Source organism: Callorhinchus milii, unplaced genomic scaffold, assembly GCF_018977255.1.
Source record: "Callorhinchus milii isolate IMCB2004 unplaced genomic scaffold, IMCB_Cmil_1.0 Scaffold18, whole genome shotgun sequence".
Classification (NCBI taxonomy): domain Eukaryota; kingdom Metazoa; phylum Chordata; class Chondrichthyes; order Chimaeriformes; family Callorhinchidae; genus Callorhinchus; species Callorhinchus milii.
Window position 1 is genome coordinate 3,106,792 of NW_024704759.1, and position 25,466 is coordinate 3,132,257.

The 25,466-nt window shown below is 43.3% G+C and overlaps 1 protein-coding gene across 3 annotated transcripts in view; it reads left to right on the top strand.

The window, feature by feature from the left end:
• LOC103172120 (DNA (cytosine-5)-methyltransferase 3B) overlaps window positions 1-24,497 on the top strand; it is a 61,573-nt gene extending 37,076 nt beyond the window's left edge. For 2 of the 3 annotated variants that reach the window (XM_007884928.2, XM_042341697.1), the window contains 16 exons: window positions 350-508; window positions 797-904; window positions 2,036-2,177; window positions 2,704-2,829; window positions 3,434-3,478; window positions 7,408-7,487; window positions 8,096-8,208; window positions 8,525-8,708; window positions 9,267-9,351; window positions 9,850-9,995; window positions 10,618-10,708; window positions 11,926-12,074; window positions 13,669-13,754; window positions 15,890-15,959; window positions 17,063-17,181; window positions 21,263-24,497. In XM_007884928.2, coding sequence (XP_007883119.1) covers window positions 350-508; window positions 797-904; window positions 2,036-2,177; window positions 2,704-2,829; window positions 3,434-3,478; window positions 7,408-7,487; window positions 8,096-8,208; window positions 8,525-8,708; window positions 9,267-9,351; window positions 9,850-9,995; window positions 10,618-10,708; window positions 11,926-12,074; window positions 13,669-13,754; window positions 15,890-15,959; window positions 17,063-17,181; window positions 21,263-21,404 — 1,845 coding nt within the window. In that variant the 3' untranslated portion in view covers window positions 21,405-24,497. The remainder of the gene's footprint in view (window positions 1-349; window positions 509-796; window positions 905-2,035; window positions 2,178-2,703; window positions 2,830-3,433; window positions 3,479-7,407; window positions 7,488-8,095; window positions 8,209-8,524; window positions 8,709-9,266; window positions 9,352-9,849; window positions 9,996-10,617; window positions 10,709-11,925; window positions 12,075-13,668; window positions 13,755-15,889; window positions 15,960-17,062; window positions 17,182-21,262) is intronic. The other variant, XM_007884933.2, reaches the window with a different exon arrangement.
• Window positions 24,498-25,466: the final 969 nt, after the last annotated feature.

Sequence of the window (25,466 nt, forward strand, 5' to 3'; positions counted from 1 at the left end):
TTCTTCGACCATATCGTGTCATGTCTCACAACTACTCGATAACCTTGTGCATTGCTGCAACTGAAACATTTCCCCGACATCACTGCCCGCTTCACTTCTACATACCTTTACGCGATGTTTCTGCTGTGATGATAATAATAGTAATCCTTGCATTTGATATAGCACCTTATCATGTCCTCAAGAGGTCTCAAAGCGCTTCACAGAATATACTGTGAAGTGTAACGATTGTGTATTTTGTGGGTGAAACACGGCAACCAATTGCGCACAGAACTTTAGGGTGTTTTAAGAGGGGATGGGATACCCTCATAATTGCAAGTTGTTCACAAGACACTGTAATAATTACCCTCAGGACGGCAAGGGATTTGGCCTTGGGGAGCTGGTTTGGGGCAAAATCAAGGGGTTCTCCTGGTGGCCTGCGATTGTTGTTTCCTGGAGGGTACCGGGAAAACGGCTGGCGATTTCGGGAATGAGATGGCTGCAGTGGTTCGGAGATGGCAAGTTCTCAGAGGTGAGTGCGGAGAGGGAACATGAAAGTTTAGGGAGCATTGTGGCGAAGGGTTTCGGTTTGGGGAGTGGGGGAGAGGGCAGGTAAATATGACTGAAAGGGTTGCTCTTAAAAATGAGCCAGCATGGACACAATGGGCCGAATGGCCTTCTTAATAAATATATATAATATAAAAATATATATAATGTAAAAAGATGGTTTAAACAACAGCACATTACTGAAATAATTCTTTAATTGACGGGTGTCGTTTTTCTCTGAATGTCACTGATTTGGTGCTCTCTTGTCTTCAAGGTTTCCACGGACAAACTTGTGCCTTTGACTGCTTTCAGTCAGTATTTTCACAGCTCTGCGTATAATAAGCTGGTCTCTTACAAAAGAGCCGTGTACCAGTCCCTGGAGGTAAATACATTTGACATATTTAAGACATAGGAATAGGAGTAGGCCATTCAAACCCTCGAGCCTCTTATAATAATATAAGAATAATCCTTGCATTTGATATAGCGCCTCATCAAAGTGCTTCATAGAAAATGCTGCAAAGTGAATTGACTGTATATTTTGTGGGCGAAATGGGGCAGCCAATTGCGCACAGCAGTGTCCCACAAACAGTTGTGGATTGAGTGACCAAAATTATTATTATTTTTATTTTTTTGAAGGATTTATTAACCCCGTAATAGCGATCCGCCAATTGGCTAACAATCGGGTTCCTACTTACTGCTAGGTAAACAGAGGTGTGTGGAGTAAGGAAACTTGCTCAACTTTTCACCCTGCCGGGAATCGAACCCAGGTCTCTCGCTTGTGAGGCGAGTGTTCTTACCGCTGAGTTACAGGACTCCCAACTGTTCCGCCATTCTATAAGATCATGGCTGATATGTACTCCAACTCTGCCCTTGCCCCACATCCCTTGATACCCTTACTTACAAATATCTATCCACCTCAGTCTTGATAATTTCAATGGATCCAGCATCCACAGCCTTTTGGGGAAAGAGTTCCAGATTTCCGCTACCCTTTGTTGGGTTTGTTCCTAACGTAATGATCCCTTCTCTCCCAAACGTTGGAGAAATCAGTTCAGTTGTCGCAGAACACTCCAGAATGTCAAAGAGCTGTTTCACCTCTTCTTGAGAACAACCGTCTTCACTTAAATTTTAACATTGCGGAATCCTGTAGCGTAGTGGTTAGTGCACCCTCCTCACAAGCGAGAGGACCAGGAATCGATCCCTGGGCGGATGAAACCTTAGGCAAGTTTCCTTACTCCACATGCCTCTGTTTACCTAGCAGTAGCAATAGGAACAATAACGACAAGTCTTTTAGTAGAATTTCATGGCCTCACTTAGCGAGTGTTTGCCTATCGCCCTTTTGAACATAACTATCGATGCAGGGACATCAAGTTGGGGAATCCAGGGAAACTACTTAATCTCCAACAGCGCATCAGATGGAGGGCTCCAAATTACACCTCGTTTTAACCTTAAGATCGTTTTCTCTCTTAAACGTATCTTATCGTCCGGTTTTAACGTGGGATGTAAATTCTTTCAGATTGCGAGCACTCGATCCGAAATGACCTTTCCCTCCAATGAGCGGAGCACTTTAGAGGATAGCATAAAGCCAATGCTGGACTGGGCCTTTGGTGGATTTCAACCAAAGGGTTACGAAGGACTGAAGCCCAAAGAGAAAGCAGGTAATCATCCGATTCTCCACAGTGAGCTTCCTTCATTCTCGTGCTGTGATTTCAGCAGCAATTAATACATGACCTGATCTTGACTGAATGCTGAGTGATCTCTCACTTTTTTTTAAAAAAGTGACAATGTATAATGATGATAATAATAATCCTTGCATTTGGCGTACAACAACTTCAGTAACAACTTGCACTTATATAGCGCCCTCCATGCAGGACAGAATTTCAGAACGCATAGTGCCTTAACATGTCGGAAGGACGTCTCAAAGCGCTTCACAGAATGTACTGTAAAGTGGATTGACTGTGTATTTCGTGGGCGAAACTCAGCAACCGATTGGGCACAGCAGTGTCTCTCAAACAGTCGTGGATTGAGTGACCATTTACTGTAAGGTGCACGGACTGTGTTTTGCAGGCAAACTTCAAAGCGTTTGGAAATTTTTGCAGTGATTTGAGCATTCTCAGCGTTACAGGCACTGTATGAATCGCGACGGAGATTATTTTTTGATCATTTGTTCTGTCCGTCACGCAGAAAATGACGCTGTGAGTGAAAAGCTCACAGAGCTTTATGTTCCTGACTTCTATCCACCATCGAAGAAGCAGAAAACCAGCATTTACAAAAGTAAAGAGGGAACTGAAGATGAACAGCGTGGACGAGGTGACCGTCTGCATTACTTCACTAGACACAGACTCTTTGTTGCACATTACCACCTCAAATCCTCCCAAAACATACCTCTTTGATCACATTTTTCCATCATCTTTCCACCTCCACCTTTCATTTCATCTGCTCTCTGGAGCTCCATCCCAAACCCATTCTGACTTGCTGCTTCATTCAAGGCACAACTTTTATCCCGTCCTACGTGCCCCACTATCAGCCGCCATCCGATGGATCTCCATCCCACAGTCCCTTCTCCTCGCCCCTTTCCTTTGCCTCCTTCAAGGCCCATCTCAAGACCCTCCTCTTCGATCGTGGTTTCAGTCACCCTCCCTGCCCTCCACCCCTCCTGATCTCAGCCCCCAGCTCAGGTCCACATCCCTGACTATCCAGCGCTTTGGGACGTCCTCCCGACGTGAAAGATACTATACGAATGTAATTTGAGGTTCTCTCACCATACTTTCGGTCGCCTTTCCCCTCCCCACATCCCCCTTGGCTCCCACCCCCAGCTTGGGTGCCCCGTTCAGCAATGCTGAGTGCTTTGAGTTGAGGGAGCTATAAATAAATGTAAATTATATTATATTTTATTTTCTCTTTTGTTTTGCAGAAAAAATTTTGAATGAAGTTATGTCAAAAAATAAAAGCATTGAAGGTAATGTTATCGTTAATTGTTTTTTAATATGTACATTATACACATTTTGTTATTTTTGTTATAATTGTTATTGACTGATTTAGATACAAAGGTTCCTGATTACTGAACAGTGAGTTTAAGTACCAGTTGGCTGTGGTTCATTGTGATACAATGTAGTTCATTGTTCTTTTAATGTTATAGTTTTAACCTAAAGGAGAAATATTAATTTCTTTACGTTTGTTGCATATTCCAATTGACTATGTTTAAAAATAATATTGTCAAATTACATAAATTATTATTTACACCCCTGTAAAAGATATTGCTGAGCTACTTCAAATAGTGCTTTGAAAGGCTTATTTCCTTTAAGCTTTCCATCAAGATTATACATATTATAATAATAATTACTGTGGAGTCCTGTAGCTCAGTGGTTAGAGCACTCGCTTTGCAAGTGAGAGACCTGAGTTCAATTCCAGGCAGAGGGAGAAACCTTGGGCAAGTTTCCTTACTCCACACGCCTAATAATAATCCCTCCAAAACTAAAAACAATAATTAAATTGGTCATTTTCAATCTATGACTGTTTGTGGGACATTGCTGTGCGCAATTGGCTGCCGCGTTCGCCCACAAATATACAGTCAATTCACTTTACAGTGTGTTCTGTGAAGCGCTTTGGGACGTCCTCCCGACGTGAAAAGCGCTATATCAAATGCAAGGATTATTATTATTATTATAATAATCCTTGCATTTGATATAGAGGCTTGCATGCCAGGAGGCCATCTTAAAGTGCTTCATAGGATTTGCTTTAAAGTGCAGTGAAAACACATTTTGTAGGACGAACGCAACAACCCAATTTGCGCACAGTAACGTCTCGCAAACAACCACGAAACGAACGAGTGACCAATTTTATCTAAAATAGTGGCAAAAGACTTTGCTTTCTAAGCTATTAACAAAAGTTTATGAAGAGTGACAAAGAAAGGTTTCAGAGTCCACTTCAATGGGACCGGAAGCCGGGCTTGTGGGTGTTGTGCAGATCCCAGAAAGATCCTTTCCTTTCCAATCACCGTGTGGACTGAGAACAAGATGACCCACGAGAATAGGGCTTTGTTAGGCATTCAGAGGGAATGCAGAATCAGGCTGGGGGGTTGATGTGGGGAGGGTTGAAGGCTGGCCTCTTACTGTTGTATTCATGCTGACTCCAGGCATTGCGTGATGGGATGAGAAGTGTTGTCTCAAGCATTGTTGCGTGAATAGGTTTGTGAAGTGAGGGGCTCTTTACAGGGCGAGGCATTGCAGGGAAGCAGAGCCTTTTATCTACCTCCGAGACACTCGTTGGTTGGTTTGGTGGGTTTTAGAAATCATGGCCCTTCTCACTCTCTTACACACACGGTCTCTCTCTCTCTCTCTCTCTCGCTGCACTTTCCAGGGCTGTTGTGCTCCGAGCTTGAGACGTTGAATGCAGCTTGGATTAGACTGCCAGTTCAATTTGTAATGCAAGGACTGGAGGAGCTCTCACCTCTTTAGAAAGCAGAGTCCATTGTTTGATAAAACCATGGCTCGTTCCAATGCGGCTGACTGACTGACTGTCTGTCTGTCTGTCTGTCTGACTGACTGTTTGGCTGACTGACAGAGTGGTGTGGTGTGGCAGCCTGAGTTGTAATGTAATTTGATAGCAAGATTCCTAAATAAGGCACAAGACAGCATTAATAAGGCACCCTGTCAGGAGTCAAAGAAAAAGCAATCTGAAACCCTTGCTTGAAAAATGGTAATGTACTTTTAATAATAATAATAATCCTTGCATTTGATCTAACACCTTTCATGTCTGGATGATGTTCTGAAGCACCCAATCCACGACTGTTCGTGGGCCACTGCTGGGAGCAATTGGTTGCCAGGTTTCACCCGCAAAAATATACGATCATTCTACTTTATATTATGTTCTGTGAAGCGCTTTGAGTCGTCGCAATGACGTGATGAAGTACTATATCAAATGCAATCGTTATTATTATCATCTCGAGGTCTTGGACATCTGGGCGATGTGACAGGGCGCACTATCAAATGCAAGGGTTGCTAGTATTAAATAAGCAGATGTTCCCACCGATTAAGGGGCATGAGGTCCAAACGTGAACAGTGCGTTGTGCTGTGTAAGCAGGCGTTGGACTGGTTTGAGGAACCTGAAGAACTTGCAGGCAAAGACAGGTCAGGTCCAGGTGCAAGGAGGAGACACCAAGCCTAATGTGTTCAATACCCACTTCCCGCTCCGAGTCTAAACTCAGATTGTAAACCTCAGGACGAGTAACAATGGTTGGGATTGGAAGATTTTGTCTTAATCCTTCATCAAGACCCATCAATTATGGCCAAATTGGTAGGCACGCAAAGCTGCGTCAGTGTCTTATGGAGCCTTCGGGGGATGGGAACGGATTATCTTACCACAGAGCCTATTCCACAGCTGTCCCTAAGAGAGAAACTGTCCAATTACTGCATCAAATGTTAATAAAAAAAATATAAACCCCTGCGCAAAATGACAATATTTTCCAAACAAAGAAGCTTTTGTGCTGAAAGCACTCGGAGCGGATGTGTTTTGCCACAGCAAGTGATGTTTTCCCGTAATCTCAGGATGCCAAGAGCGCATTCGTCTGTGGAGGAACTTGCAGCTGCAAAACGTACTCTCTGTTGCCAAAAAGTGAAGAATAATGCCGAAGGACAGATGCATTGCACTTATGGCAATTAAACTTCGGACGAGACGTTAAATCGAGGTCTCATCTCCCTTTTCAGGACGTAAAGATCCCATGGCACTATTCGAAAGGAGAAGGGGGTTTCGCTCTCCCGGTCTCCCTGGCCAACAATCCCCCAAATAAAATTGATCACTCACTCCATGACTGTTTGTGCGACACTGCTGTGCGCAACTGACTGCCGCATTTTGTCCACAAAATACACAGTCAATCCACTCTACAGTATATCCCGTGCAGTATTTGAGATGTCTAGACAACGTGATAGGGCGCTATATCAAATAATATGAATATTATTATTAAACGCACGAGCCCGTATCAACTGGGAACGGAGCCAGTCTGATATCCCTCCATTCGGTTTAAACTATAACAATAATAATCCTTGCATTTGATATAGCGCTTTTTCACGTCTTCTAGATGACGCAAAGCGCTTCACAGAATAGACTGTAAAGTGAATTGACTGTATATTTGTGAGTGAAACGCCGCAGCCAATTGCACACAGCAGCGTCCCACAAACAGTAATTTTTTTTATTATTGTTTTTTTTTGAAGGATTGTTATCAGACGTGTGGAGTAAGGAAACTTGCCCAGGGTTTCACCCTGCTGGGAATCGAATCCAGGTCTCTCGCTTGCGAGGCAAGAGCTCTAACAATTAGCTACAGGACTCCTACTAAACTATGCTTTCCCTCAGTCCTCTGCTACTTTTGCTGAGCATTAAGCGATTGCCTCAGTCACTTTAGTTGTTTGAGGCAGTGATGATAACCAAGGCATTGATACAAGAAGAGTGAATATCCCACAACATGAGCTGCTGGTTCCAACACACTCCCAACTCCTGAAACTCCGCACTCTGTTACTTAAGTGGATGTACCGTTTATGTTTGTATAATGTCCCACGTGTGCTTTTAAATAAGCCTTGCATCTAATACCGTAATGAAATATGATAGCATAATTTTCCACTGATTAGTTAACAATTGCTTGATAATCTTGCATTTGATACAGTACCCTTCACATCAGGAGGACATCTGAAAATGCTTCCCAGGATTTGCTGTGAGGTGGAGTGACTGTGTAGTGTGTGGGCGAATAGAAGCCTGGTGCTTTAATCGGAGGGCAGTGGGTGGGGTAGATATTTTGGGATCAAATGGTCCGAGCAAGAGGCCCTTCTTTGCCTGAACCTGTTGCCATCTTGTGAATACGTACATACGTCCTGATGCGTTTCCTTTCTCTTGCACCAGAATTTTGCCTTGCCTGTGGGAGCACAAGTGTCAGCACTTTCCATGCACTCTTCGAAGGAGGTCTGTGCGCTGTTTGCAAGGTGAGAGAAACGCAGCCATTGGACTAAAACAGCTATATTGTAGTTTGTGATTGGGGAGCAACAGCCCTGATTGCTGTTTTGGGGCTGAGTCCCGAGGTCAATAATAACACCCAAACTGTCCCATTGCCATGGCTGAGATCAATGCACAGGCCAGTGACTGAATTCGGGAGCTTAGTATCACGTTAATATTCTCAAGTTTAGTGGTTTGGCACACGTAATCTGCAGTTTCCTTGCGTTCAATCTACTTTGAGCGTGTTTAGTCAGCGGGCTTTCAGGCGATCTAGCTAATATGTAGTAATGGTAACTCGAACTTATAACATGGACTGCACGGAAATTGATTCATAGACTTACATAGAATGTACAACATGGAAATAGGACATTTAGCCCAACCAGTCCGTGCTTGCGTATATACTCCACAGAAGTCTCTATCCACTGCTCATTGCCTCCCGTACCTTTCTATTCCCTTCTTTCTCAGGTGAAAGTCTAACTTCCTCTTAAACGCATCTAAATATTGTCTGATGCAAAGATAGCAAAGCTTTGCCGCCTGACAAACACAAAAAAAACAAATGGCTCTGATTCGGTGACTGTGCTTTGTTGCTCTGTTGCAGGACATCTACTTGGAGACGTCGTACATGTACGATGATGATGGCTACCAGTCCTATTGCACTGTGTGCTGTGGGGGGAGGGAGGTGTTGCTGTGCGGCAATGCAAACTGTTGCAGGTAAAGTCCTTGAGCGATCTTCTAGGTGGAAATTGGCAAACGTGTGTATATTCAAGGTGGTTTTTTTTTTATTGACGTTTTGTTCTTTGCAAATGTGAGAGAGGAGGGATTAGATGGGCAATAGAGCGGGGGGTTAGGTGGAGAGTGGGGCAGTGTTGGGGGGTAGAGTGGGGCATTAGAAATGGTTGGAGTTTAGGACACTGGATTTGTTTAAAAAGCAGCTTGTGATGAGGGAGCGGGTGGTATGTCGGGTGTTCTGGAAGGATGAGAAGGGCCTTCTTCATCCAAACCAATCTTGTGATCTCACGATGTCCAGGTGTTTCTGTGTGGACTGTATTGACATCCTGGTGGGCCCTGGGTCCTCCGAAGAGGCCAAAGTGCAAGATCCCTGGCGATGTTACATGTGCCTTCCACATGAGAGCTACGGGGTGCTGAGGAGGCGAAGTGACTGGACCTTGAAACTCCAACAGTTCTTTGCCAGCGACAATGGTCAGGAATATGTAAGTGGTTCCCCCAATATCTGATGTGGCTGACAAATGTATTTTGTAAGGAATTGTCTGCTAAAGAGAGGGGGAATGTTAATAATGATAACAGTAAAGGTAATCATTGCATCCGACACAGCGTCTAAAACATCTCAAAGCGGATTTCTGCCAAGTCTATTTGTAGGCAAATCTGGAGAAAGTGGATAGGATCTCTTTGGTGAAACTAAAATACTTGACAAAGGGATCCAGAGGAAAAACATATCATCCTGACACTACCCAGCTAATGATAATAATAATAATTGCATTTGATGTAGCATCTTATCACGTCGTTGAGACTTCTTAAAGCACTTCACAGAATATATTGTGGATTGACTTGTAATTAGTGGGCGAAACGGGGCGGCCAAATGCTTAATATTCTCTTAGAGCTGTCTTATCTAGACACAAATAGCCATTTCTTAAACTCTGTTTCTACTTTGAAAGAGAGTTTGTGCACAGTCAGTCAGTGAGTCAGATTCCACTAACTGCACAAGGATAAACAGCTCCTTCTAAATCTTTAATCTGTTGTTTAACTTGCAGGATCCACCTAAGATTTACCCAGCAGTGCCTGCCGAGCAGAGAAGACCAATCAAGGTTCTGTCACTCTTTGATGGGATAGCAACAGGTAAACATAATAATGAAGAGTAAAAGTAATTGCTTTTGATATAGTGACTACAATATCTCAAAGTTTCTGTAAAGTGCAGTGACTGGGCATTTGTAGGTGAAACGTGGCAGCCAGTTTGCATGCATCAACCTTCCACAAACAGCCATGAGGTGAATGAACCCACCACCCCCTCCCCTCCCTTCTCTTTTTGAATAGTGTAACGATCTTTAACATCCACCTGAATGGGTTTGGGGGGGATTTCAGTTTAATGGTGTTTCCCCAGCATTTCATTGGGATGTCAAGCTATAGCTATAGCTATTATGAGTTTAAAGCGTGGGTCTCAACTTGAACTCACAACCTTCTGAGCCAGTCAACTGCAAGACAGCCACTGTAGTCCTCTTGGCTGAACTAATAGTACAGGGTGCTCAACACCAAAGAACTGTGATATTGAGTCATGTCAGTTTCCTTTACTAAATCACTGGATCCATAAACACCGGGACTGACTATTGCTTTGTGCAGGTTTCTTGGTTCTGAGGGATTTGGGGTTTAAAGTCGAGAGGTACATTGCCTCTGAAATATGTGAAGACTCGATTGCAGTAGGAACCGTCCGACATGAAGGAAAAATCACGTATGTGCATGACGTCCGGAACATCAGCAGAAAAAATGTAAGTGAAGCAAAGGGAGACCGGGGGCACAATAGCACGGCCTGCGTTCCTGGTGTCGCAGCAATCCACAGACACTAGCGTGTCTCTGTGCCCATCAGTAGCTAGCAAAGTTCACCAAGATTTCCCACAGAAAAAAGCGCTGTTGTGGACATTATAAGATATTATAATTTGCAAGGATACGGGGAAAGAACGGGGCAGTGGAACTAATTGCATAACTCTTTCAAAGGCCGACACAGGCACGATGGGCTGAACGGCCTCCTTCTGTGCTGTAAGATTCTATTATTCAAAGAAGCGCATGTAAATTGCCTTTGTTTTTATAGCACCTTGCTGTATTAAAGTATTTCAGGATTCTATAACTAACAACAGGAACAGTCCCGTACTCGACTGTGAGCTCAAGTCCCAACGTGGGTATCAAACCCACAGCTGCCTAACCCAGAGGCGAGAGTGCTACCAAACTGAGCCACACCTCATCTCACTGCGACCCAGAAAAGTGTGATAAAACCGAGAGAGTAGATCACTCCGTAAAGCCCCTGCCTTTACGACTGCCTTTCTTTAAACGTCAAATGCCAAGGGTTAAGGTGTCCCTTGTGTAATCAATCGACTGTGGCTTTTGCCCCTTCAGATCCAGGATTGGGGTCCGTTTGACATGGTGATCGGAGGCAGCCCGTGCAATGATCTCTCCATTGTGAACCCTGCGAGGAAGGGTTTATATGGTAGGAGTTATATTTTTGCCTTTGAACTAAGGGCCAAAAGCAACAAATTCCACTTGTGGAACACCTTTCACGCCAAGAGGACGTCCCAAGGTGTTGGGCCAGATGTTAACGTATCTTGAACCTCCCCCCACCACCCCCCTCACCGCACTTTTGACAGATTAATTATAAATTGAAAGGTTGCTTTCCTGGCATGTGTTTGTTGTTGTTGTTGTTGTTGTATTTGCAATTCAGAGAAAGGGAAAATTCTGTTGTGAAGGCCACCGAAGCCAACAGGGAGGTTGAGCAGTGCTGCCATGTGCTGAAGGTGGCGCTGTTGTAACTCGCTCCAGCCTAATAGCTCAGCAGTGCCGCCTAGTAGGCAGTTAGAGCTGCTGCTGAGGCTCGTTTTTCCCCCAAAATAATTCTTTCATCTCATAGAATATATGAGATTTCAATGACTAAACCACCGAAACGTGATGGCTGCAAAACTGTAAACTCGGATGTTCGATGTAAGACCTATGAATGGTTTCATTAGAATGGGAGGTCCTGTCCGTGTTAAGTACTGTGGGTTTACTACAACAACGACCAAAATACGGTTGTAGAGCGCCTTTCACATCGGGAGGACGTCCCAAAGGGTTTAGTGCTTTACGTGGATGTTGTGAACTGTTACTGCACCTTTCAGAATTTTGAAGGCCTCTTTTGAATGTCTTCTCGTGTTCTTAATTGAGATACAGGAAACTCTGGCTAACTCGACCCTGGTTTAACTTGTCACGACAACTTAAGTCATCAGGCTGTCGATGTCCCAGCTGTGGATTTATACAAATGCCTAACTCGCCACTCCTGATAACTCATCACTCAGCACTTTTCAATTGGAGTGGAGAGTGATCAAGAGTTTACTCTACAATGCCTCCAGTACAATGTTTGTGCAACATTGCTGCGCGCCTGTTAACTGCTGCATTTTCACCTATAAAATGCACAGCCATTACACTTTACATTAAAGTACTTTTGAGTCTTGTTTTGAAAGGCACTGCATGAAATGCAAGGATTGCAAGAGTGACAATAAATAATCCTTATGTTTGATATAGTGTCTTATCATATCGTTGAAGAGTCTCAAAACGCTTCACAGGATATACTATAAAGTCAATTGACTGTATATTTTGTGGGTGAAATGCAGAAAGCTGCCATTTGATGAAATGAGCTGCGCCACGCAGTGATGGGAATTCTGTTGCCTGTTACAGAGGGCACGGGGAGGCTGTTCTTTGAATTCTATCGGCTGCTTCATGAGACCAGACCCAAGGAGTGGGAGGACAGGCCTTTCTTCTGGCTGTTTGAAAACGTTGTCGCCATGGGTGTCAATGACAAGAGGGACATCTCACGCTTCTTGGAGGTAACATTTACAGCTTATTTTATCTCTTTCACACAGGTGATGTATCTTAGATAGGGTGACCAAAGAAGTTGTGGTACCATTACATAAGAACATAATAACATAAGAATTAGGAGCAGGAGTAGGCCATTCAGCCCCTCGAGCCTGCCCCGCCATTTGATAAGATCATGGCTGATCTTCAGACCTAACTCTAATTACCTGCCCTATCCCCATATCCCCTAATCCCTCTATTTTTAAAAAATCTATCAGTTTCAGCCTTTTCAGAGGGAGCGGGAAGAGGGCATTGATGACTGGAGCGGGTGTTGGCTCTGGGGTGAGATGGGGGAGTGTGTGGGTGGGAGATTGCGTTGCCCGGAAGAGTGGCTGCTGAGGACACACACAGCTCAATGCAGGGATGGGGGGACTGCATAGGGAGTGAGTGAGATCAGATGGGCCCGAAGAAAAGGGCTTCTTCATTCAAACCTGTCTTGTGGTGATATGGTGATGTGGTGGACTTGTGGGGGAGGGTTATTGGCCTGGACTCCAGTGATGTAGTTTCAGTCTGCAGGACAATGCCATAAAATGGGTTTGAGAAGGTGAAGAGGTTAGACAGGAGGTTAAACATGGCAATCCTTTCGGTCATTCTTCATTACCTGCCAAGAAACTCCAGCTATCTTCTCTACTTTTTGCTCTTCGCAGTACATTTCTCCTTTATGTGAAAGAGAGTCATTTGTGGAGGGTTGGTGGAGTTGGGTGGGGAGAGCCATGTTACAGATCCCTGCATTTTGATACAGCACCTTTCACATTGAGAGAGTGCAGAAATGGAGGGAGGGAGAGAGATTAAACAACAACTTGCATTTATATAGCGCCCTTCACGCGAGGTAGGGTCTCGGAGCGCTTGATTTTCGAAACCAAAATCTATCAGTCTCAGCGTTGAAGATGTTCATTAAAATGTCTAATAAGTCTAAAAAAATGATAGTTTTTTTTTAGATAATAGGGTAAATATCACAAATTTTTGGTCACCCTGTATGTGTGTGTGTATATATTAGATATTAGCCATGATCTTATAAAATGGTGCAACAGGCTTGAGGGGCTGAATGGCCTACTCCTGTTCCTTTGTTTCTATGAGCGCTTGATTTTTCCTTTCTGCTGTAGACACAAAACCAAAGAGAGAGAGGGGATGGGTGGTGGGGAGAGGGTGGGGGAGGGAAGGGAAGGAACGTGCCTGAGGTTCTGGGATTGCTTGGGTGGTACATCCCCAGTGTGGACCAGAAATAGAGAGAAAATGCTGTCAGGCAAAGGAGGCTGATATCAATCTCCCCGTGGCCATATTCAGAGCGCCATTGGCGTAGCGGTAGGTGCAAGCCCTCAGCCTACACACTGACTGGGAACAGTGCAGTCAGAAGATTGAGGAAGGGAAGAAAAGAACCCACATATTGTAGTTAGGACTTAACTTTCCTTTTCGACTGTACTTTCGGCCACCTTTATCCTCCCTCCCTTCCCCTACAGCCCCCGTTCCAGCTCGGACTCACAGCTGTCTGTGTGAAGCTCCCCGAGACAGTTCTCTTGATGTTGAAAGGCACTTAATAAATGTGAATTCTCGTTTTGTTTGTTCCAGTGCAACCCTGTCATGATTGATGCGATCGATGTGTCAGCGGCACACAGAGCACGTTATTTCTGGGGGAACCTGCCAGGAATGAACAGGTTAGACAGACTTTCAAAACCAAACCCTTAGTATTTGTTCAGCTGCTGCATTACAAAGACACGTTTGATAAAAGCCTCAGAGATGGTTTAAAAACAAACTTAATTGTTTCCTATCGCTTATGGCCTCTCATGGAGGAAAGACTCTTTATATTGATGTGAAATCTAGGGAATTATTATTCTGCACATCCGTATTTAAGGGAGAAATTACTCTTTATTAGAAAACTTCTGTTAATCAATCATAGTGCTATGGTTTTGGTGTAGCTAAGTCCTGACAGGCGCAGGTGTTATGGGTTGTTGATGCACCATTTAAACTGTTGAGAGTTTCTTGCGGGATGGTGGGTTGGTGTTCAGATCTTAATGGCGTTAATCCCCGGCGATGACTGAGGAACGAAACCAGAATGTTGACCCCACCCCCCTCAGAGGAGTTTTGATAGAATAAATCAGCAGAAAATGTTTCCTCTGGCGGGTGGGTTGGGAACCAGAGGACACAGATTTAAGATAATTGGCAAAAGAACCAGAAGGGAGACGAGGAGAATTTTTTTTTACCTAGAGAGTTGTTACAATCTGGAATGCACTGCCTGAAAGGAGTTGTGGAAGCAGATTCAATAGTAGCTTTCAAAAGGGAATTGGATAAGGTATTTGAAAAGGAAACGTGCAGGGCTATGGAGGAAGAGTGGTGGAGTGGGATTAGTTGGTAGCTCTTTTTAAAGAGCCGGCACAGGCGCGATGGGCAGAATGGCCTCCTTCCTTGCCGTAAGATTCTACGATTCTTTGATAGGCTGAAATGGGTTCTGCAACTCATGGTGAAACTGAAGCTTTCAGTGTTTAGCCTGCGGAGGAGAAATCATTTCAATCTGAGACTGGAAATCAAATTACTACTCCCACTTGGAGATGTTGCCAGCAGAGCAGGCGGGCGTGTTGCCTTTGAGTCACGGCGATATGTCCCCCAGTCGATTCCTCGCTTTAGGTGCTTTTTAGGGCAGAATGAATCACTGCTGTTAACCACACTTACATAATACACAACATGCCTCAGCACATCCACTTGTAACAACTTTAGGCCGTTGGGCCCTCGACGATTTCAGACCCAAAAATCGTAATCGCGGAATTACAAATTCCGTCACCGCTAAAATTGCTGAGGTCAGGGTCGTTCCTAACGTGACTTCCTGTGCCCTATTTCAAAGTAACTGTGATACAGGATTATTAGTAGGCGTAGCAGTATTGTTACAAAGTGGTTGGTGGTTCCCAGTGTCAGTTTTCCTGAGGAATAGAGCTGTGTTTGTCATTGCCTCTTTTTTCTTGTCTCTGACTGGATTTCTGTTCTTGTTGCAACGAGTATTTGGGCTTTGATGACTGTAATACTTGGAAGACTGTCCTGCTAGCTGTTGCGTCTTGTAGGAAATTACTGCTGAGGTACTCTCAGTCAGGGTTTGAGATGACCTGGGATCTCGTTTGCAATCATTTTGCTTAATGCTTTTTTTTTTAACACCAAACACCTTTTAAACTATTTTTAGCAAGGAATATAAGCAGAGAGGGTGGGAGAGCAGTGGGTGGATGACTTCTTAGAGGAAAGAAAAGGATTCCCGCTTACTGTGTGTTAGATTTTAGATTTTAACAACAACAAATTCATTCGTACAGCATTATTCACATCAGGAGGACATCCCAAGGCGCTGGACAGTCATGGATTTGCAGTGGTTCTTTGGAAGCTTGTTGTTACGATGGTAATTACAGTGTCATTGTGGTGAGACATCCTCCTTTAGGTGGGTGATGGTGAGGGACACTTCCAACCACAGTGGGTGCGGGAAGCCAGGCTCTGCAAGCGGCTTTACATTGCCTCACAATTATGGTTCCGTTGCGTCACTCAGTCCCACGGGTGCCTTTCGACTCTCTGAGTTACATTTTTTTAAAAATCATGTTGTATTGGAGTGTTCCCAATGTGCTGGTTTAATTTCTTCACTAAAGAAGAGAGTGGTTCCTTGATTGACCTTGTTACCCAAGCAAATACCTCAACCTTCGTAGTCTGATGCTCTATTCCTTCGTGAAGAAGTGCCTCCTCGCGGCTTGAGAAACATGTGTGACAGAAAAGTAGAAAGTAGATGGGATATTTGGCACTGAAGTCAGATTTTCCATGTTCTCAGGCCCCTGGTTGCTTCTTCAGCAGATAAGCTTGAACTCCAGGACTGCCTTGAGCACGGCAGGATAGCAAAGGTAAGCGCTGCACTACGCTGCTCTTCAAAGACTTGTCAGAACATATATAAGAACATAGAGAAGAACATAAGAAATGTTAGACGCATAAAGACCATGGTCCATCTAATTCGCCTTCCAGCTTTCTGGTGGTCGCAGGGACAACAACCCCTCCCCCGCTCCCCCCGTTCGATCTAACAGAAACCCCCACAACACAGCACAGACGTCTAGGCTCTCCGTCCCTCATTGGTCCTGCCCTTTCCTTGTCTTGCCACCCACCCACTCCCTCCCTCCCTCCTTCCGCCTGCCCCATCAACCCCTCCACTCCCTCATGAATAAGCCACCATTCCTGCCAGCGGTCACGTTACTGTGAATAGACTATGCCGCCCAGCCAATTATTAGACCTATTTTTCCGGGCTGTGAGACGTACACCTGTTAACTGGAGTATTAGTGGCTGGATCAGTCTTCATCACGCTGCCACCTGTCAGAAACGATTGCGGGTGTTGCCATCGGTGTGCGGCTGGTAAGCGATTAGTCTGCCAACGATGGCACTTTCCGTCGCGTGCCTCCCGGGGTCGCGACAGAGCAGAGAGTGGGGGGCAAGGGGGTGGAACGAACAAGGCAGCTCGGCTACCGTCTGCTCCACAGCCGCTGGCGTCCTCTGGCCCTGCTCCACGTCAGCTGCCTTGAACAGGGAATCGGTCTGAAAGGCTTCCATCCTTAGCTCGCCACAGTTGTCCATGAATGTGCTGAAGGTAGAACAGGGTTATATTAAATCACTGGAAAAACCCATGAGGTTATTTCCAAGCTCCCTTTTTTGGTCTGCTTCTGCCCCTATAACAACACACTACATTTGATGCAGTACTTGAGAGATAGCTGCTGCCGAGTGTAGTAATTGTGTAAGATACATGCCGCACTTTAAGCATTTATAACCAGTAACTAACTACCCCTGTAGGTGTTGTAGCTTTGCTCTGCAGTAAATTGTAGTGTTTGTGTGTGTGTGTATATATATATATATATAGAGAGAGAGAGAAATGGTGATGGTTTATGTATGTGTTAAAAACTGAACTTTTAGTTGCAGAGCTGGTGAAATGGACCCTGACTTTGTGTGTTACAATGTTCTACAGTTTAGCAAAGTTAGGACCATAACGACCAGGTCGAACTCCATAAAGCAGGGCAAGGATCAACATTTCCCAGTTATCATGAATGGGAAGGAGGACATTCTGTGGTGCACGGAGCTGGAGAGGTGAGCCTTGCTGGCTTTCTTTCATTTTTTTTTGCAAATGCTTCTTTCACCCTTGTTGGGTTTTTTGGGGGGACGGAGGCAGTGTGGGGGGTTGGGGTGGGGGTGAGAGGAGAGGGGGAGGCAAATTATTTGATTTGTTTTGCGTCCAGTTTTGGTTGCCCTTAACTTTTTTTTCCATTAGTACTGCTCAATCCCCATTGACTGAATTAGACCGAAACGCGTTCCACTTAGGAAATCAGGGTTGTCCCCTGCAAGCAACACCCAGCCCCAACCGCCCTCCCACTCCCCCCCAAAAAAAACTTTACTAGGCCCCAAATTATCAAAGGACAGTGTGGAATTAACCAAACTCTTCACGAACACCAATTAACCCAGTCAAAATTGGATAGCTAGATTGAGGGAGCTGCTCTTCGCGCTCTGCCTGGGGTACTCCCTCGCTCCCGATCCCTTGGTTCCCTCCCCTTTCCCAACCCAGCGCATAAGAGCAACAATAGTTTTCACTTGTGCACCGCCTTTCACAAAGTGTGCGCGTGTGAGTGATGGGGGGAAGCTAACTAGCCTCTAACTCTACAGGAGACTGCAGAGCGAAGACATATTGTGGTGAAGAGTCAGTCTCGTGGACAGGCTGACCATGGCAACAACATAGATTGTTGCGTTAGGGATTATGTCAAAAGAAAGCGAAATCCGGAACAGTAGATCCGTATGAAATTCCGTATGTTTCCACAACTTCACCAGCAGCGCTCTGTCCCAGATTTTGCCTCCAGCAAACTTCAAACGCTTTGTGCAAGGCCTGGGCCCACAAGCAACCGTGAGGTAATATGGACAATTATTCTTGAGGATTGTTGGCCAGTACATCCGAAGGTAGCTTTCCCACTGCCTCATTTGGAAAAAATTATGCAGGATCTTCATCGTCCCCCTGAACAAGCAGATAGATCGTTTAACAATTCAACTGAAGGAAGGCGCCTCTGACAATGAGGTCCTCCCGCACAGTGCTGTGTTGACGAGTCGGCCTAGATTATCAGCTCTTAAATCTAACGCGGGGTTTGAACCCACAACCTTCTATCCCAGATCCTATTGTGCTGCCAATTGAGCCAGATAATTGAAATCGTTCAGTGTATTGAAGTAGAAATCTGGAAGTGCCCGGAGCAGGCTCCTCTATTATACTCTGCAAGATTATTTTCTTCCAAGTCTATTTTCCTGGTAAACTCGGTCGCTATTACTGACTCAGAGCTGGAGTGAGTGAGTGAGTGAGAGAGAGAGAGAGAGGGAGAAATGGATAAAATCAGTGATAAAATTGATCTTGTGTTTGCGAGTGATTTGCCTGTTTCGTGATGGTGATCGTCTCTGTAATCCGCATGTCCGGTTGTGGGAAAGCGCGGGTTACTTTTCTGTACGTGTTTACACCTTGGGTGTGAGAAAGCTTTTCTTTTGTTCACACTGACAGCTTCTTATCCCTGCAGTTAACTTGGCTTGACGTGCTGTTTTCATAATGGGTGTGGGGCGAATTGTCTTGTGTATATTATACTCAGACATGCATAACATTGTGTTGGGGCTTCTATTGTGCAGTTATGTTTTCAGCAGGCAGTAATGTGCTTGTATCAAACTCGCCTCACTGTATGTGGATGTGCAATTCCACTCTGATTGCTTGCAATGTTAATCATTTGGATGTTTCCGTCTCAAGGGTTTGTTTGACCCTTTGGGGAAGAGAACGCACAATAGACTTTAAACTACCAAACAAACAGGACATCCTCACAGTTAAGTGACATGATTCATGCTGGAGGGTTAATGGGCTTGTGTTGCCCTTTTTTGGTTGGAATGATTTCGGAATGCAACACTGCAGTATAGTCTACGCCCATAAACCATCCTATTCCATTCAGAGCCTTCATGAGCAGAACTCCGCTGATAATGCGTCCATAAAGATCATGACCCTTTTTTTCCGTCTCGTCTGTTTAACAGTGGAGGAGCGAAAGATATCCTCGCTGCTACTCCTTGGCTAATCAGCTGGGCTGTGGTTGAGAATGTCATAGCATTTTTTTTAAGGAATAATGACATCAGTGTTTATGTGCAAGATAATCCATGTAAATCTGCAATAAAGAGAGTTGCTGGAATTCTGTGGTTGTAAGTTGGGATCTCATTTGTGGCTTTTCAATTTGAATGCCCAAACCATAGTGGGACTGAATTGCTCCAGGTCATGGTTCCACGTTCCTCCCCCCACCCCCAAAGCACAACTATCTATAATGTGCCTATTCCCCCAACCCCTAATTTTATAATGTTCATAGAATCTTACAGCACAGAAAGAGGCCATTTAGCCCATCGCGCCTGTGTCGGTTCTTTGAAAGAGCTATCCAGTTCGTCCCACCCCACCACTCTTTCCCCATAGCCCTGCAATTTTTGTCCTTTTCGGGTGTATATACAATTCGCTTTTGAAAGTTATGATTGGATCAGCTTCCACCCACCATTCTTTCAGTCAGTGCATTCCAGATCGTAACAACTCACTGCGTTTATATATAAAAAAATATCATCTCCCCTCTGGTTCTTTTGCAATTATCTTAAATCTGTGTCCTCTGGTTACTGGCCCACCCGCCAGTAGAAACAGTTTCTCCTTATTCAATCTAATCAAAACCCCTCAGAATTCATTTTACGATTTGTGATCGAATTCACGTGAGCGCTCGTCTGCACTACCGAGCATTGCAACAACTCTCATGACAGTTGCGCTCTATTTATCTGACAAGAGTCGTTGTCTATTGCAAGTGTGACCGCTACAGCCCGAGACTTCAGGACAGTCTTGCGAGTTCACACAGCAATTTTGTGTTGTGATGTGGTAATGATCAGATTGTTGTTATGATCCGTTTATTATCTCTGATACTGAATGAACTAGCGATATGTGCAGTGAGACATGGGTTGAAATACTTTTTCTGGATTTTTAATTTAAAGCTTTTATTGATGAGATTTAAACAGTTTAGTACATTAACTTCCGGGATTAGGTGAGCAGGGTGTGGTTCCTCTGCGGAGATGTGCGCACTCCATATTAAATGATAATAATCTTTGCATTTGATATATATATATTTTGTGGGTGAAATATTCAGACAGATGGGTTTCTGCATATATCTGATACTTGAAATACCCATAGAAAAAAATGTGGTTCAATTGGTTGCTATTTACAAATGAGTTATTGTCCAATAATTCAGAAAGTTAGCAAACGATCTCTTGGGAGCAAGCTATTCATTGTTTCCATGGGATTTCGGAATTGGTGGTGTTGTCAGATTGTAATGACCACCATAATGGAGGTGGTGTCAAAGACGCTGGTAAGATTGACTTTGTGTAAGTACTGTCATAATTAACTAAGAAAGCCTGAATTGCGGAGTAAGGTTACTCGCCGTAACTTTTCCTCAGGTTGTATTCTTCCCTGAGTTTGAGTTGTCTGTTTATATTGCAACCTTATACATGAATAACCATCAATATTCAGACAGAGATACAAATGCATGGATTCTTTTAGGCATGGTGATGAGTTTTTGCATGTGTCAGATACTCAACTAACCAAAAGAAAAATTTGTACAAAGTTACGAGTGGATTATCCTCTTGGGTGTGAGGGATTAAGTGGGAACGTTATACATGGTCTGTGAAAGGAGCAGGTTTGTTGGGTCAAATGGCCATTTCTCACTGAAGAGGAAGTTTAGAAGAGAGCAGCAAAGGTGATCCCCAGTGTTAGAGGCTCTGAGCAGATCTTAGGTGGGTTAGGGCTCTCCCAGCATTGAAAAGAGATGCTTAAAGGAGAACCTTATAAAGTTATATAAGATTTTAAATGGGATTGATATCATAAACCATGAACTGTACTTGGCCCAAACAGTAGAACAAGAGGACAAGGACAAAGGCTATTTCAAGACAGACACCAGGAATTATTTCTTTACCCAGAAAGGATTTAAGGAGCATAACTGTTCTCTGGAAAGTGGTTGAAGCCAGGACACTGGAACTCGTTTTTTTTAAAAAAAACTTGATGCTGTGATGGTAGGATGGATATTCTGGAAGGATGTGATCAAACGAAGAGTTTTCTTCATGCAAATGTGAAATGCTTGTCTTCCCACAGGATTTTTGGATTCCCAGTGCACTACACGGACGTATCTAACATGGGGCGTGGAGCCAGACAGAAACTCCTTGGAAGGTCGTGGAGCGTGCCTGTCATTCGCCACCTATTTGCGCCACTGAAGGATTACTTTGCTTGTGACTAGCTCAGACCAACGGGGTGCCTTCCAGGAACATAAAGGTGCTCTCAATAGAAGATGATGTGTAGTCAAAACAAAATTCAGACTTTTTTTAAACATATCAACATACTGTGACACAAGAACATTTGAATGGCATTATTCTGAAGGTAGCGGACTGTACATTTATGATACAGTGGCTACTTGTCAGTTATACCTCAGGACATGGTAAGTGGCAAGTGCTTACTTACAGTGCTTACTCAACTTTTGCAATCATCTTTTATACGAAACCATAGTAGAATTTCTACTTTTACCTATAGCTTTGTTAGTGTGCAAAGACTGTACTTTGCAATTTTAGTACTTGGCCAATCTTGTTTTATGGGGTTTCTGTTTAAGGGCGTTTAACTCTTAATGGTGCTATTGTCCACCTTTTCGATTTTCATCTTCAAATCCAAAATACCTGAAATAGTATTTTATTTTATACATAGTTGTAGCTGGATTCTTGGTAGATGGGTAGAATACTGTAAAACTACTGACGGAGGGTAAATACTGTATAGTACATTTTTGTTTTTTTAAAAAAAGTGATGCACCATCATTGTTGATGTTGAACTTGATGTTTCTCTGTTAAACAGTATTCCAGTACGTTTCTTAATTACGGATTGCAGTTTTCACTCCGTAGTCTTTGTTTGTATGTGTAGACGGCCCCACAAAAAAGAGAAATCATGTTTTAATTGAAATTTTTTGCTATTGAACCGAGGTCTGCAAATGTGTAAACGAACAAAAGAAAAAAAAGTTTAATGATGGAAAATGTAGCATTGTTTATAAAGAGAAAGGGTCTGTTCCATTAGCCACAGAGAGGAATTCATCCCACTCAATCTCATATGGATCAGACACACAGGACGGAATTGAGAGGTGGTTCATTTTGAGCCTACAAGGGGTTTATTTTGTTGTTGCTTCGTTAATTGTCACGTGCGTTTGTTTTTCCAAAAAAAAATACTTTTAATAATGTTACCACAAACAGTTCTGTTCAGGTTGATTTAAAAATCAAAGGCAGCAAGCAAAATACAATTTTACTGTTAATCTATAGCACAGTTAGTTACCGTTTCTATTTTTATATTTTTAAACTTCAATTTTGTACCTATTTTGCTACCTATGACCATCCTCTCTCCTCTTCCAACCGCGCAGGGAGTCCCTTTAATTGAGCTCCCCGACCTCAACTAAAAGGTGCTTTAATTAGAGGTCATTAAACGATTCCTTTAATTTTTCTCATACTTCTATGGAGGTGCTCAGTCCCCACTTCACAACTTCCAGAGGCACTATACGGACATCAGAAGATTCCTGGGCTATCAGGTTTTATGGCACAGTAACTCTATTGCACTGGTGGATTTTATTTGCTTTTCTAAATTATTGCAAATTAAAACCAATAATAGCACTGTCCATATTTAATAACACATTGAGGGGGAAGGGGAGATCCTTTTGACGGCAGTATTTCTAAAATACTGTGGATTCAAACAATATTGACAGCTCTGTGGTCATCCAAGTGGGAATGTTAACAGTCGGAATTTTTTTTCAATCCCAGATTTGGGAGTTTTCACACGGTTCCAAAGAGCTGCTGCTGTGGTGGGAGTTCCGTCCCGGTTCTGCTGTAATCAGGGTTAGAATAACAAATCGCATATCTTAAAAATTCATCCATGGAGATAATGGTCCAAATTACATACAGAATGGATGCTGTTCACTGATATATCTGCTCAATCGCGCTCTATCAACAGAATAGTGTATTTGGATTTAATACGATTTAATACTGAGTCAGGTGAGATTTAATACTAACAGTGACTGACTATTACAATATTTTGAGATCCTATCAGCAGTTGATCACACAGAACAGAGACAGGCACAATAGAACATCTAATTTTTGTGTTTTGAACCCATGCCAAGTAAGTCATGATTTGAATGCCCAGATCAGGTGCGTGTTGTTCACCCAGCTCCATTCAAAGCCATGAGGAGCAGGCAGTGTAAAACCAGCTTCCCACTCCACATCACTGAACACCAACCAGAGAGCGCGAGGCAGGGGAGGGAAAAGGGCAGGAGAATGGGACTAGATGACTCTTCATAGAGAGTTCTTGCAGGCACGATGGGCCCAATGCCCACCTTTTTACATATTAAAAAGGTTATGGTAATCTCAGAATCTTTTAATTTCTTTCCATGTAAATGGAATTAACAGAGTTAGTCACAGAACTGGTGAGGAGGTTAGAATGGGACAAAGATTATGTGACAGAAAAGCAAAGGACTAACACCACCATATTGCTACCCAAGCTCTTTTGAACTTTCCCTTGGACAAATTACGTAAGTCGGCATTTTGGAGGATCTGCAAATGCACGTTAGTGCGTTTCTCTTCTCTTTCCCCCCCCCTCCCTCCCTCTAGTAAAATCTGTGTTTCACTGATCAATGTGACGTTTGTAGATGTTAACACTGCCGTAACGCTGTTGAAGTTGTGAAGTGTTCTGTGCAGCAAAAACAGAACAATAAAAGTGGCCAAATTCATGTCCATGCCTTAGGAAATGGGTCACAAACTATTTCCAACCGTGAGTGAATTCTGGGAGTTTTCCATAATGTGCCATTTGCTAACTCTACAAAATTAAAAGGATAAACTACATAGAGAGAACACCAGCAGAGCTAAATGCACTGAACCTAATCCTTACCCTCGGTGCTTTTTAATACTACTCAGTACATTTTATACGAACAATGTTTACAGTTGAGCTTTTGTAACCAGGTACGGCTAGTTAGTTTTCATTGGGATCATTCCTCCTGCATGTTACAGTGAACGTTTACATTTTTAAAAAAAAAGATCCTTGAGGGGGAAAAAAATGTACAGCGAGCACTAATTTGAAAAGGTTGTTTTTTCTTTAAAAAGTTCATGGCTCTCGTTTAAATTTTAATTGTTTGGACTCGCGGACCGAGTTCCATTTGAAAAATGCGCGAACAGGAAAATGTTTTCGGATGTGCATCACTTTTGCTCTAACATTACAGCACCGAGATTTGAACTGTATCTACTGCACGTGAGCTCAAAGAGGTACAATTTGTAGCACTTCGGTCATTCCAATAAATGATTATCGCCATTTGTTACGTCTGTTTTAACACGAATGAAATTATTTTAAGTCATTTTAGCAGGTCTAGATTTACTCTTTGCAAATTCAGGACCTTCTTGAGATGCTAAGTATGTATTCTTGCATATCATCCTTACATTTGATACAGCACCTGTCAAGTAAGACTATATTTTATTGCATTCTTAATTTTGAAGCCAGTTTCTTTTAAACAAAAAAACACACTCTTTTTGCAAGTTCAGTACTGCTACCAAGTTAATATACATAATGTAATCTTGTGTGGAGCACATGAACAGCCAAAGTAATGAAATGAGGTTGATAATTTTCAGCACCAACAGCTGATCTCAGCTTTTAGCTCAAGTACCATAGAGGTTAGAAATTTTAAGGCGATTATTTAACATCACACTGCAATGACCCGTCTTTTCTTTCAGTTAATGAATAATATTGCATTTGATACAGTGCCCGTAACGGTGAAACACCTCAAAGAGCTTCACAGGTAATTGCTGTCAAGTGTAAGTGATTGTGAACTTTGTAGGCAAACGTAGCGGCTGGTTTGCAAATGGCAGGGAGATGCAACCAGCCACAAAGAGGAAAGTCCATCCTTTTGAGACAGCTGTGCGATATATGGAGTTCATTCAGAACTTTGTACTGAATCCAGTGGAACTCCATATTATACACTGTGCATTTCAAACATGAGAAAATATGTGGCCATCTGCTTAAAGAAATCTCTGCTCTATAATCCCTATCCAGCAGTCCCTTGAACTATGATATCAACTCCCTCCCCAGGAATGCACACTACATACTGACAAATTTGTGACTCAACTTGCTCCAGTAGAAAATTCTCCAATAGGGAACTAAAATTAAAATGCTGTTATTTATATTCCAATAATACCAATGTCAGAGACTTAAAACTAAACAGTGACAAAATATGTTTATTTTTGCCAGCCAGTTTATTCACTTATTCTCTTACAATTTGTTCCTTCTCCTAGGA